Source organism: Xiphophorus hellerii, chromosome 20, assembly GCF_003331165.1.
Source record: "Xiphophorus hellerii strain 12219 chromosome 20, Xiphophorus_hellerii-4.1, whole genome shotgun sequence".
Classification (NCBI taxonomy): domain Eukaryota; kingdom Metazoa; phylum Chordata; class Actinopteri; order Cyprinodontiformes; family Poeciliidae; genus Xiphophorus; species Xiphophorus hellerii.
Window position 1 is genome coordinate 19,678,818 of NC_045691.1, and position 13,608 is coordinate 19,692,425.

Genomic DNA, 13,608 nt, shown 5'->3' on the forward strand with positions numbered 1-13,608 from the left:
TGACTGGATAGAATAATGTTGACTATTTGTGCTGTTTTCCATTTACCTGTAAAGTAAAAACAGAACTCTGGAGATGAGTTCTTTGCTCATTAATCAATACAATGCAATAACACAATTCTCTGCATATAATCTTTTCAAAAACTGGTTCAGTAACACAAGTTGTACATAATTTTGAATATACATACTACCCAAAATACCAACTCATCAGTTTGTAAACTGATGAGTTGATATTTTGCCATATGTTTTAAAACATATGGCAGCCATATTAGATTTTTAGGTTTGATGTTGCCCAAAATGTTCAAACTTTGTATAAGCTTAGTTTATTTTTTCTATTTGAAATATGTAAAAATTAGCATACGTGAAAATGGTACTTGTTGCAGTCATTGATATGCTTTACAAGAAGACTTAGTCAAAAAAGAACACTTAAAAAAGTTTGGTGGAAGGAAAAATATGTTTCACAAAGGTGCACAAACGTTAACTACAACTTTGAGAGGAATTTAAAACAAGAGACTTTATATATTGTTCCTAAGAACAATGTGAGAAACGAGGAAACAATGCAGGTGAGCTGAAGGTCTTTATTAAAACATCCAAGCTAGAGGACTCACCAAGCATTCAGTGTAAATATTGTAAGGTAAATAGATACAGTGGTCAGTAGCCTTGCAGATTTGTTTTATCTACTGTATTTTCCCACATTTGATAAACAGTTTCTGTGAAACTTTTTTCTGTGAAACATTACGTTTACTAAATAGAAACCGGGGGTCGACTTTTAAATGTGCCAGCTGCCTTATCCCCGGCTAAAAAGGCAAACTTTCACAAGATGAAGTCAGTTGTTACGTGTTTCTCATGGTTACATCAACCCTCATTCTGCAGCGGCCTCGCCGGGGAGGTCACAGCAGTTGCGTCGTTGTAGTGGAGGTCGGAGCGAGCGGGCGGGGTGCAGCCTGTTGTTGGGTCGGACCGAGCCAGACCTACACTCTGAAGAAGCAGCTGTCACATGCTGCAGTAACCGCGGCGTCGCTGACAGTCAGAGATGAGGAATTGAGCCAGAATTACCTTATCTAGTGGTACAAGTGGGTATTTTATCGCAGATTTATCGAAAGAGCGCCGTAGAGCTAGTCACCGGTTAAAGTTACGGTGCGCGAGGCAAACTGTTGAAACAGGAGCACGCGACCGAGGAGTGTGCTGGAGACGGCAGTTACAACCGACAAAAGAAGCGGACTCTACTACTTAAAAGCAGCAGATATTTCGCAGTTTAAATCGTTTACAGGATAGGAACGGGGTCAGATAAGTGAAGTTTACCGGCGCTGACCAGGATAGAAGACGAAGATTACGTTAACATGGTAAGTACGCGGCCTGAAGGCTTTCACCTCGGCTAATGATTGCCAACCTGTTTCAGTTTTTTCTGTTCTCGGGTCTACACAGTTCGTGCTATCTGAAGGTCGTCTACACTCTGCAACAGCTGTACTGTTTTTATAAGTAACGTTCTTAAAAGATGGGAGTTTGAATCCTTTCGACCTTTCGACGACGTTTATTTCAACCTGTCAAACAAATTAGCTTAGAATAGCAAAGTAAAGTCAGGCCGGTTCCAGCTGGTCTGCTAGTAGTAAACATAAGCTAGTTAGCTTAACGCCGGTGACGCTGATGTCACAAAGTTAACATATGGTAACACAAAGGAACTACTACAAGCCAAATACAGTGGTTTTAAAAAAACACGTTGTAGTATTTACCCAATTAGTTGCCATATTTTAGTGTGAAAGAAAGTTTTATTGAGCAATTTCTCGCCTTTGCACGTGTAGTAACTTCTGCACGTGATTTTGGGTTGAACGTTAGCCGCGGCACCCAGTTGTAGCTGCGTGTATGCCGAAGGTCGACGGGGACGTTGTCTGAAAACGGTTACTTGTGGTTGAACACTTTAGTTATCGATTGGCAACAACATTTGTAATTAGAATGAGCAGAGAAATAGGCGTTCAGGGTAGGGTTATGTTTTAAAAGTAACAGGAGCACGTCGGCGCCACGTGCTCCTCCCGAAACTCAAAGACTGTTTCCCCTCTTATGTTAAAAAAAAAAAAGAGTAAACCTTCAGATTTGAAACCCGGGCTAGCATACAAGATGGCTTCACATGTAAGATTTCAAAATATGTTCATGACCAAACCATCTTCATGTTTGTGTTTGGCTTTTTGGGGGGATTGGATGACATATTGCAAAGCGTTGTGAAAGGTGAGCTTGAAATTCAGAGGCGGATCAACTCGGAGTATTGATCCATGTGACCACAGAGGGGCGGGGAAGAGTGAAGCTGACCAATGAAAGCTCAGGGTTGTGTGTTCTGTGTAAAGCTGGATTTGCGGGTCCAGTTACTTCATTCACTGGATTGGATGTGGTATATTTAGCGAATGTGTGATGAAACAGCAGGATTTTATAATGCAAAGTTGCTCAACTCCCTAAAGCGTATTTTAAATGACAAGTTCAAGGAGGCAGTTTACTTTACAAACAAAATGCATTCATAATCTAATCATTTGACCTTAACTTTTATATTTAAGTAGAGTGCTATTATCCATCCAAAGTTTGACTTCTTCGATTTTGCTATAATTTTAAGCAAGTTGAAAAATCTCTCTTTCTAATAATTTGTGCAAAACTGAGATCATTGGAGTGATACGCAAATATGGAGTTAAATGGATTACAGTATTTTGTGATATTGTTTTAATGGGGGAAAAAAAGTTGAAAGCTTCATCAATTTTGGGGGGAAATACATCTGTGACTGCATACAGCGAGAGCAACACATGTCATGTATATGTGGGGGGTACATTCAACACATCTGACCCTGGGCTATTTACTACATGTGTCCTCCTTGTTTTTCTGCCCAGCTTCCTGTCTAGCTACTGAGTTCAGACCACCAACCTTTTAAAAACACTAAGAAATAATACATGTTTTTTTGTCAAGCTATTTTTATGGTTTAAAGTTTTTATTGAGGTGCCAAAGAAGGTGGAGTAATTTTACTATAGCTGTCTGAATGAAGCTGAATGAACTATATCCTCCCTTACTTTAAGTAAAACCTTTTTCAGCCGTTGTGCGTCCAGTCGGGAAAAACTGGCAATTTACCAGCCAACTATAAACTCTGCTGGAGCAAATAATGTATCTAATTAAGCAGCTAGTATCAGTTTATTTTACCAGTACTGGTCTATGAAGAGTAGAATGGCAAAAAATGTATAATCTGCACAAAAAAAACATTTGAGAACTCCTACTAAATATTTTTTTTTCCCATGCTACTTTGATATCTATTATGCAGGTTACCACCAAGGGAACTAGTCTTAACCCCAATGCCAAAGTGTGGCAAGAGATCCCAGCCCAACAAAATGACATCCCAGAAGTATCCGAAGATTCTTCTTGGCTCCACACCAACTCTTCCCCCCCTGAGATGACTGATGGTATGGGTCTTGTTTGGTATAATTTTCGTTGATAAGGCAGCTTGAGCCACTTATCTGCCTCTTTAGTGAGTATGAGACTGAGAAGTGGCTTTATCAGGTTAAGACACAATATTTGCTGATAATTAAGAGTAAACACAGCTTATGAAGAAATGTTTACTCTTGGCCTTAGATGTCTGCGGTGAAGTTGTGACTCCTTTGGTGGATCATTTTGGTCTGCAAACATAGCAGTCATTTCCCAATCTTTCTGCTGTTTTCCTTCCTGCCGTAGGTTTGTCAGACGTTCTTTCTTTGGAGAGTAAAGGATACGCTATTGACTTCCTGAGTAGCCCCGATGAGTACTCCACATCCGAGGATGTGGAGCATCCAGACCTGGGATATTTGGTCTTTGATGCACAGGGCGACTCTGCCGTAGACACTGAACTGTCTAAGGAAGAAGTAGTGATTGAAGAGAGTTTACGGGAGTCATTAAAGAAAAGACTGGAGTTCTGCTTTTCTAGGTAAATCCTACTTGTTTCATCAGAATAGGTTTTTGTGTGCATGTGTAAATGGTTTCAAGAACAGGGAAACTAATCATAATTACTGAGTTGTAAGGAACTGTATATTCCTCAAAGAATTTAGTCATAAAAGAAGTCATTGTTGTATGTCAACATTGTTTTGTTGTTAATAATAAGGTAGAGTACCCAAGAATTGTACTCAAGAGTAGCAATACTTTATGATAGTAAAAATAGTATATATATTTAAAAAAAAAAAAAAACGGTTATTAGCCACCTCTGATAGAAACGTTAGTATGTATGATACAAGCACAATGTAAATGTTCTATTCTTTCAGGGAGAACCTCTCTAAGGATCTGTACCTGATATCCCAGATGGACAGTGATCAGTTTATTCCTATCTGGACTGTTGCCTGTATGGAGGACATCAAAGCGCTCACCACTGACATGGATCTAATCCTGGAAGTATTGAGAGGTACCAGTGCTACTCTTCTCCATGTAATGAATATAAACTCTTGCTAGTTAAGATATTAATTTTAAGATATAAAGGTTTATTGGTGTTAACTAAGTGGAAAAACTCACTAAGAGCAGCACAAGCTGAAAATCTTCAACCATCTAACGGGCCAATTCATGCAGAAATTGAGGAAGGAAGTAGAATGATGTCAACAAACTTTTACTTTTATTACTTCATTAAGTATCTGTACTCTGTGTAGTATTTAAATGGTATATGAGCCGGTGCATGGCACAGAAACATATAGGCTTATTTTGTGTATATTCATAAAACAAGATGGGTTGTTTGGAAGTTTGAGATTGCATAATTGACCTCTGGAATATACCAACCTACCTAAAACTCAACTATGATTTGATATTTTTTGCAGTTTTAGTGAAGATGTAGAATTAAGTTGCAGAAAACATTACATTTAGCTTGATGTGATTTCCAGGCTGTTGCTTTATCTTTTTTTTTTTTTTCTTGTCCTGCATATTGATGACATCAGCTATTAATGAGTAAACTTTGATCGCTCTCAGAGATGGCCAGTATTTTATGCTAACCTTTAGTCGACAGGCATTTTCTCTCCACTAAGAGAAAAAGTTTTCCTTTGGCTTTCATTATCAGTATTACTCTGGTCATGTGACATTGAATGAAAGTGGTGTGGACTCATGTGACAGTAGTTTGGCAAGAAACATTGCTGGTTTTGTAACCAGATAAAAGGAACCAGGGGTGTGGTGTTTAACAAGTGGCTTTAATATCAGTTTATTCAGGATCAAACCTCTAAACTGAGAAAGAGAAGTTGTGCATCCTATCAAAAAGCTGCGAATCTTGACTTAAATTACACAAAATTGTTTATGTCACAATACATGGCATAATTACTGTGGTTTCAGTTAGGCAAAGTCTGTTAACGGACAACAGGATCCGTTGTTGGGTTACCCAACTCTCCACTGCAGCAGTGCTGTTGTTGTCTATAAATTATTTTAAAAATTATTAGAAAATGTGTTAATTTTTTGTAACTGAACAAACTTCAGTATATTTATTCCTAACACATTTGATATGTCAAATATCAAATGTTGTTTTTTTTGCAATAAACATATTTTATTATCTCCACTTCTGTGGAAAGTCCCAGAAAGTAAGGGACTTTGTCACAGAAAAGCGGCAAAAAAGGGTAAAGAAAATCTGTGTTGGCAACACAGGGAGATCAATTTACATAGTTTCACTAATATGAAACTATGTAGATGTTTTTAAATCTAGCATGTTCTTATTAATATAAAGCTTATTTTAGAATGTATTTTTCTTTTCAGCGTCTCCTTTAGTGCAAGTTGATGAAGCTGGTGAGAAAGTTCGACCTAACCACAGCCGCTGCATCATTATTTTAAGAGAAGTGCCAGAAACTACACCAGTTGAGGTAAAGATGACCTAATACTGCATACTAAGCAGTTTTCTGAATTGTGCAAATAAACTGTTAGACCTACGAAATGTTGCCATAAGATTTTACTTGCTTACAACTTGTTTAAAAAGAACTTGCAAGGTATATATATGGAAAATGGCAAATCTGGACTTGTTTAGTCTTTGTTGTGTCTTAAAGTTACCTCATTATATACCATTGTTCTGTGGGTTAATTAGTGTTCTCTGTTTGGGACAGAAAATAAATTTATATATATATATTTTTTTTTCTTTTCTCAGGAAGTAGAGGATCTATTCAAGAGTGAAAACTGTCCAAAGGTGTTGGGTGTTGAGTTTGCTCACAATAGCAACTGGTATATAACATTTCAGTCAGACATGGATGCCCTGCAGGTATGCATTCTCATTAATCATCATTTACTTAATTTCTTAGGTTTGATATTTGCACTATTTCTGTCTTTTTTTTTTTGGAATAAATGCTTCATCTGTGTTCAGCATTCTAACCGGTCACTATTAAAAACACTAGGAGCTAGTAGAAAACTATTAGAAAGCATGTTAATACAAAAGCTCATTGACTTGGTTGAAATCAATTTTGAACATCTTGCAAGATAACAAGATTGGTTTAGGACACAGAGGTCACTGAACCAAAAAGAAAAAAAAACTGAATTTGCTGTTTAGTAAAAATATGTTCCCTCTTTTTTTCCTCTTTTTCTTGATCAGGCATACAGATACCTACGAGAGGAAGTGAAAATGTTCCAGGGGAAACCCATTATGGTAAATGACATGAAATAATTTACATTGCTAAGTTAGATGTCATGAAGAAACGGAATGTCCTCAGGGCAAGGCTTGTGTGATTTAGCCTCAGGTTTACCTTGGGATGTATTTGGATAGAAACCAGATAAAACGAGCTTCATTTTTGCTAGTATTTGTCAAGAGTGAAAAGGGAAAGTTGATAAAACTTTCCAGATTTATAGTTTTAACATCATAATGTGAATCTTGTGCATTTTGTAGACTTTTTTTTCCTCTCTTGCTTACTCCCACCCATCCAAAATAAATCAAATGAAATCTATAAAGTACATGAGGTGTGTATACTCTACAATGCCTTGGAAAGCTGCTTGTTTTAAACCGTTTCAGAGTTGTCACAATACAACCGCACTCTTCAATATATTTTATTGGTATTACATAAGATATGCCAACACAATAAGCAACCTATTTCTTAAATGGAGTTCATCTGTGTTTATTTAAATGTGGGCGTAAATCCAGCTGTTCTGAAAGGGCCTTGGATCATCATGAAAACAAAGGAACACAGCAAAAAAGTCTGGGATACGATTATGGAGATGTATAAAGCAGGGTTAAATTATAAAACAATATTCCAAACTGTGAACATCTGACAGAACGCTGTTAAATCTAAAAATAGAAAAAGTGTTGCACAATTGGGTGGCAAGTTGGGCAAGGAGAACCTTAGTGGGAGAAGGAGCCAAGAGGTCAGTGGTAACTCTGAAGCTGCTGAAATTCATAACTCATCTTATAGTAGCTGTTGACAGGATTATTATTACCTGTGCTCTCCAAAATGTTGACCTTTTTATAGAAGGGTAGCAATAAGAAAGCTAGAAGAGTTCCTGAATGCAGCTTTCCACGAGTCATGTGGAGACAAGACAAACATGAGAGAGAACATGTTCAGTTCAGATTAGACCAAAATAGATTTTTGTCCTGCATACAAAGAGGGACCTACACTAACAGCAGCTGAAGGTGGATCTATAAAGCATTGAATTAATGGAGCTGAATAAAAAATAGATGCCACAATTTTCAGAATTTTGTTTTTTGGAGGAAAAAGAGAATTATGTTGATCTGTCACTTGCATAAAAAATACATATAATTTTTGGTTGTAATGTGGAAAAGTCCAAGGTATATGAATCCTTCAAGGCCTCTGTTTGCCCCTGTGATGATCAGTATCGCGCTTGGAAGGACCCATATTCACTGTCTATCCAGGAGGACCTTTCATTTTCTCTACATAAATCTTAATCTTTGCTATTCTCCCATCCTCCCTCAACCTCTTCTTCTTGTCCCCTTACCCTCCTCCTCCTCTCCCCCTTGTTAGTGCAGTGTTTTATGGCCTCATGACCGTGAGATTATGAGATCTGAGGGGAATAACAACAATAAAGCAACAGCACTAATTGTCATAAATAATTATTAAGTGTTGTTCTTGTGTTTTAGAAAGCTTAACTAGTTGTCTTCTCTGTAGGCTCGCATTAAAGCCATAAATACATTCTTTGGAAAAAATGGCTTTCACAGCATGGACTCAGGAGTGTATCAGCAGCATGCCCAGTCTCAGGCCCAGTATGTGTCTCCGGTGTACATGCAGCAGGTGTACAGCCCTCAGCAGGAGTTCCCCATTTATCCTGTGGTGTCTCCCACCTGGAACCCTTCCATCGTGCCACACTTTGAAACGCCACTGGTGAGAACTATTGTATAATTCTTATTTAAAGTCAAACAATCTCTGAACCAGTTAATGTGATATCCTTCTTCATTAGAATTTAGATTTTTCCTTTATGTGCTTTATGTAGATGTGTTTTTATTTTATTTTTTATGTCATTGTTGCAGGCTCCCTTCCCCAGTGCAGGATTCATGAATGGATACAGCAATCCAGGGAACTACAAACCAAACTCCAGCAGCGTCCACCGTCCTGCTGGCAGGAACAGGTACCTGCAAATTATGATAGAGATCGCTCATTTTTGGTCTTGAATAACTTCTGTTACCAAATAGAGACATTAATTATTGTGACAGCTTGTTTGCTCTTTAAGCTTCAAGCTTCATCACTTTAAGTTTGATCTGAATGATGGCAGGTTTAAGCAACAAATAGATCTGTATCAGTCTTTAAATAGCTGTGTGCAATCTTCTTAATGCCTAGAGCAAAAAATGAAGCCTTGGAAGGTAATTTAACAAACACCGTGTTAGGAAAAAAATAGGCTTTGAAGTCAATTTTGTTAAAAAAAAAAAAGTTAGACCATTTGTTCCTTTTCCACTGGTATTTAGTGCTCATCTCCAAACAGTTCAGTTATTATGGCTGTGTTGAATGTGATTATTATCTAAGAAGGGACTAATGTATGTAGATTCCTTTTAAAATTATATCCCTTTATTATTTTGCTCATAAGTGCTTCGAAACATACCTGTATACTTTTAATATACATTCGCTTAATATCTTTCCTTGTACTTTTTGAATCACATCAATGCATTTGTAGCATTTTCTTTTTCATTTTCAAAACAAAACATTGTTTCTGTACCCTAGGAGCCACATAAAAGGTCACCCTCGACCAGGCGATGCTGTTTCTTCTAACTTGGCTCCAGGAACCATGGTGGATGGTATCTCTGGCCCCATGAGTCCACAGGACATCCAGGCACTAAGGACTCTGTCCAGCTTTAAATCACATCCAGCCTCTTCCTTCCACTTTAAAGACTCTTCTTCACTGTCCTCCATATCCAATGGAGATCAGAGCCGCTCTGGGCGAGACAGGTCAGCTGAACTCTTTAATATTGGAACAAACGTCTAGATGTCAGCATTTCCAACCAAAATGTAACATTGTGCAATGCAGTTGTTTTTTGATATTTTGTCCATGACTGTAATTGTTTTTTTACCTTTTAACTTTAAAAAGAAAAAAAAAATTATATAGGAGTGATTTTCATCATTAGTTGTACTTAAAAAACAAGTTATTGCACATTATATTGATGTATTGTTTTTTCTGTTTGTTTTTGGGGTTTTTTGTTGTTTTTTTCACTTCTAATCTAAATTTTGAAATAGGAGAAATGGCCACAGAGGCATGAGGAGGAAAAGAGAAGATGAACAGTCTATGGTGAGCATTTCTTCTTTTATTTTACTCCAAAGTATCTATGTTGAACGTTATCTCAATACATTGAACTTACTGAAATCTTTGTTCATGAATGTTTTTTTTCCCCCCACTTTCCCATAAATGAAACAGAAACCTGTCCCTTTGATGGAGGTCAAGGCAGCCCCTCCTAACTTTGATCTGGCAGCTTCAAGTTTTCCTCCTTTGCCAGGATCTGTGGTTCCTGTTCAGGGGGAAACCGTGACAGAGGTGCGCCTCTCCGATGTTGTCCGTGGCCTTAGGCTCACAAGCAAGGTGACTATCCCTCTTCATAACATTTACATGTTGAAGAATGATAGCTGGATTTCGTTGCATTATTGTACTTTGTTTTATTAATCTATTTATTAAAATGTATTTCAGGCAGGAAACCAGGAGAACAGCTTGACTCAAAACTCAAAAGACTCTGAAAGTCCTGCAAGCAAACAGGAATCTACCTCCCTGCCTGCTAAACCCGCTGTTGTTGTTGAGGCACAAACAGCAACTCCTCCAGCACCAAGGTAATTATGCGGTTTAAGAATAATAATTAGAATATTTATAGCCTAAATAAAATAACAACTTATCTCCTTTTTTTATTGCATCATTAGTGCTTGTCCAATAGTAACAAAAGGAGATAAAACCGAACCAGCTGCTGTACAGAGAAACCTGCCTCCATCCACTGAACCTGATTCTAAAACCACTCCAGAACACGATCCCAGCACGAGCAGCAAAAGTGTTTCTGCTGAACAACCTTCATCTTCAACATCAGAGCAAGACCTGGTAGGCCTGATCTCCAGATGTCCCAGTCATATTCTCTCACACCTGTTTCAGTAGATTTTTATTTGCTTGATATGAGTTTGTTTTTTTTTACTAAATACTTTTAATTTCTTAATGTTCTAAGCAGGAGCCAAGAAAGCTTAGCTATGCAGAGGTGTGCCAGAGGCCAGCCAGAGACCCACCATTAGCAGAGACACCCTCCCCTCCTGCCACTTCACCCGACCACCCTCTAAAGGAGCTCAAGGTCAACACCGTCAAGGACCCTCAGCTGAACTCTAAAAAGAGTCCTGAGAGAGTTGGAGATAAACCTCCTCGGCAGCCTTCACGTACATTCAGAGGTGCAGCTGGTCACTCCAGAGCAAAAGGTTCAGGGATGAAGATTCGGGAACATCAGAGAGGCCTGAATGCTGGAAAGCAGTTTTCCCCTCAGCGGGGTCCCAAACGCAGCGGCAAAGAACAGAACATACCCCCGCTTCAGCAGAATAACTGAACCTGGAACTTTACGGACCTTATTTAAAATGTGTAAATATGTAAATACAGATGAATATATTTCTTTTGACAGATTTTGTCGAAGAATCATGATGTCTAAAATTATTCAGAGACTTTAAGTTGATATTCCTTAAAGGAAGATGTGTATTTCAACAGAATTCAAGGCTAAGTGCTGTATTAAACCCCTTAAAGGTTAATTGTAGAATTATTTTTAACTTTGATATTTAATACAGCAGTACTTGTATACAGATGAGCAATGTATTGTTAGCAGAAATCCTTTGTCATACTTTACTGTGTTTGTTATCTGATCTGGCAAGTTGTGCGTCTTATTGCAGGAAACTTTTTTTGCAGTCTGGCACATAGATTTTGAGACAACAGTTCAGATTTTCTTCTGGTGGAGAAATTGTCTTAAGGACTATAAAAGGCATTAAATAGAATGATAAAACAAAACGGAGCACTGATTTTGAAAAACCTCAATATCAGAAAACTTTAAAGTTTGACTTTGGTTTCATTTCACCAGTGATCCTGAATATCATGGATTACAACTTTTTAACATGATAACCAAAGGTTATGGAAGCCTCCATAGATGGAGTGTACATGAGGAAATGTGTTGGGTCTTTTAGTTTTGTATTTTTGCTTTTTAAGCTGTATTTTAACACAATATTATAGTTGGTAAATATTGGAGAAGAAGGCCCATCTTATTTTTCTGTTGATCTTTTAAGTGTTTTGTAAACATAGACTGTCTGATCATGTTATGGTACTTGCTGAGTCCTGAGCAGATGCATAGTGAAGTTGTTACCTTTTAAAACTTGAGGGTAACAATAATGTTGACAATATGATTTTAAGTTGTGCTGATGTTTAATATGGAAAATTACTTCATTTAAGTTTTGGGGGATTTTTTCCTTTTTTTTTGTGCTGTAAATATTAGTTCAATGTTGCTAACATTTGGAAAAGGGCCTTTGCTAGAGCTGATTCAGTGCTTGAATAATTACAAAGCATCTATTTTTCACTTGCATTTTGTATAAAAACTAGACAAAGTGTCAGAATATAAAGAAAAATATGAAACTTTACCACTTGTTAGAGGCAAATTATCCACTTTCATTTCTGACTAGGTAATAATGTTGAATGTACTTTTGTTTTTATTATTTATATTCTTTGACAATACTTTACTATTTTGACATTTCATTTTTAAATTTAAATGGTCAGTGGTAAGCAACCCTGGCCAAAAATGTAGCAAAAAAAACATTTTGTAAAACCTTTACCGTTTTTTCTCCCTGTTTGATCTCCTATAAATTTTACGTTTCATTTTTTTCCCCCAAAAACATATTCTTCCGTTTCTGATTTCAATCTTATTTAAGAAAAATGTTTATCGGGTAACCGTTTTGCTCTATTTCCTTAGTTCATGAATGTTTCTGTTTCTGAAAACAGAGAGCTATACAATGTTTAGAAGTTGATTTTGTACTTGGGGGATGACCATGAGTTGTTTGCCAAAACAAAAGCTGTGATATGAATGATTACTCAGTACTTATAGAGGAAAAACTTGTTTATTGTATCAAATTCTCTAACTTTGGGTTGAGTTTTACCTTGGGTTGTTGCGTACATACATAGTAACAGTATAAAAAATGAACAGTTTGGTAAATACATGTTTTTAGAACAGCTTTATATATATATATATATATATATATATATATATATAATCAAGGGTTCATAATTGATCTGTTTTTGCACTTTTGTGTTTATCAAAGGGACCTTAAGGATAACTAGGTTTTTCAACTTTTTTTCCCCCTCTTCTACTTAACTTTTAAACTAGCTTTTTCTTTTTTAACCATTTGGTGTCTTTGAACTGTCGATGGTAATAGTTTGCATTTGTATGATGAGATGAAAAGGCTGTGAATGCCATGGGATCTGCAACTACTGGTTTGTGTTTTTTTTCTTTTTGTGACAACCTTCCTGTTTTCTAGTCTTTTATGATATAGTAGAGATTTGTGTTCAGGGTTGTCATTGCTGTTGAATCTGTTATGTCTAAGCTTTTTTTTTTTTTTTTTGCTTGATTCAAGAGTTTAATTGTGTTCACTATTTACAGTAAGTGAGTTTACTTGTCTCAACATTGAACATACATGTGGAGGTGGTCAATGAAATGTATTTCATATGATCTTGAGTTTTGTAATGCTTAAAAAGATGTGGGGTGGAAGGTTGAATGCTACTTTTATGCTTTTTTGTTCTGATCTAATTGTTTAAAGGAAGGAAAAGAGGGTCAAGATGATAAAAATTACATTTTTAGTTTGTGGATTTGTGAAAACATGTTTTTCCAAAACCTTGTGTCTTTGCTAGTTCTGTTTCAGCAGAAAGAATCCTAAACACATCACGTATAGCAAGATTTCCTGGTTCATTCTCAAATAATATGACATAATGTGTTTATCAGGGGCACTTGTTTTCATTCCAGCCAATGTCTTTTTTCAATTATAGACATATTCAGGTCAGTTGATCAAACTCAAAAATTAAACTTGTCCATTATGTCAATTCTGTCACCTTGTTAATTGTACTTCAACATTAAAGTCCTCTTATCTTAAAAATAAGGGGGGGGGATTCATTTATCAATTGTACACTGGTTTATCAATTAAATATTGTGTACAAATAAAAAACTTTCAGTAAGATTTTATTTGTTTCTGAGTGTGTATG

At 36.8% G+C, this 13,608-nt stretch overlaps 1 protein-coding gene across 3 annotated transcripts; it reads left to right on the forward strand.

The window, feature by feature from the left end:
- Positions 1-904: 904 nt before the first annotated feature.
- Positions 905-13,588, forward strand: larp4ab (La ribonucleoprotein 4Ab). Of its 3 annotated transcripts, none has more exons than XM_032548840.1 (15): positions 905-1,340; positions 3,284-3,422; positions 3,691-3,919; positions 4,251-4,387; positions 5,707-5,810; positions 6,089-6,199; positions 6,527-6,580; positions 8,049-8,261; positions 8,408-8,505; positions 9,093-9,317; positions 9,603-9,654; positions 9,781-9,942; positions 10,048-10,184; positions 10,272-10,443; positions 10,565-13,588. In XM_032548840.1, the coding sequence occupies exons 1-15, from the start codon at positions 1,338-1,340 to the stop codon at positions 10,928-10,930; spliced, it is 2,202 nt and encodes a 733-aa protein (XP_032404731.1). In that variant the 5' UTR covers positions 905-1,337; the 3' UTR covers positions 10,931-13,588. The 3 variants fall into 3 exon arrangements, with proteins under 3 accessions (XP_032404731.1, XP_032404732.1, XP_032404729.1); XM_032548841.1 differs by having other exon boundaries at positions 906-1,340; positions 10,568-13,588; XM_032548838.1 differs by lacking the exon at positions 905-1,340 and having other exon boundaries at positions 3,278-3,422.
- The last annotated feature ends 20 nt before the right edge of the window (positions 13,589-13,608 follow it).

Excerpts from the sequence above, each read along its gene's own strand:
- larp4ab (XM_032548838.1), top strand. The coding sequence starts at position 3,278 with ATGCAGGTTACCACCAAGGGAACTAGTCTTAACCCCAATGCCAAAGTG. Across the intron at positions 8,262-8,407 it reads CACACTTTGAAACGCCACTG|GCTCCCTTCCCCAGTGCAGG; the intron begins GTGAGAACTATT and ends TCATTGTTGCAG. Across the intron at positions 9,318-9,602 it reads AGCCGCTCTGGGCGAGACAG|GAGAAATGGCCACAGAGGCA; the intron begins GTCAGCTGAACT and ends ATTTTGAAATAG.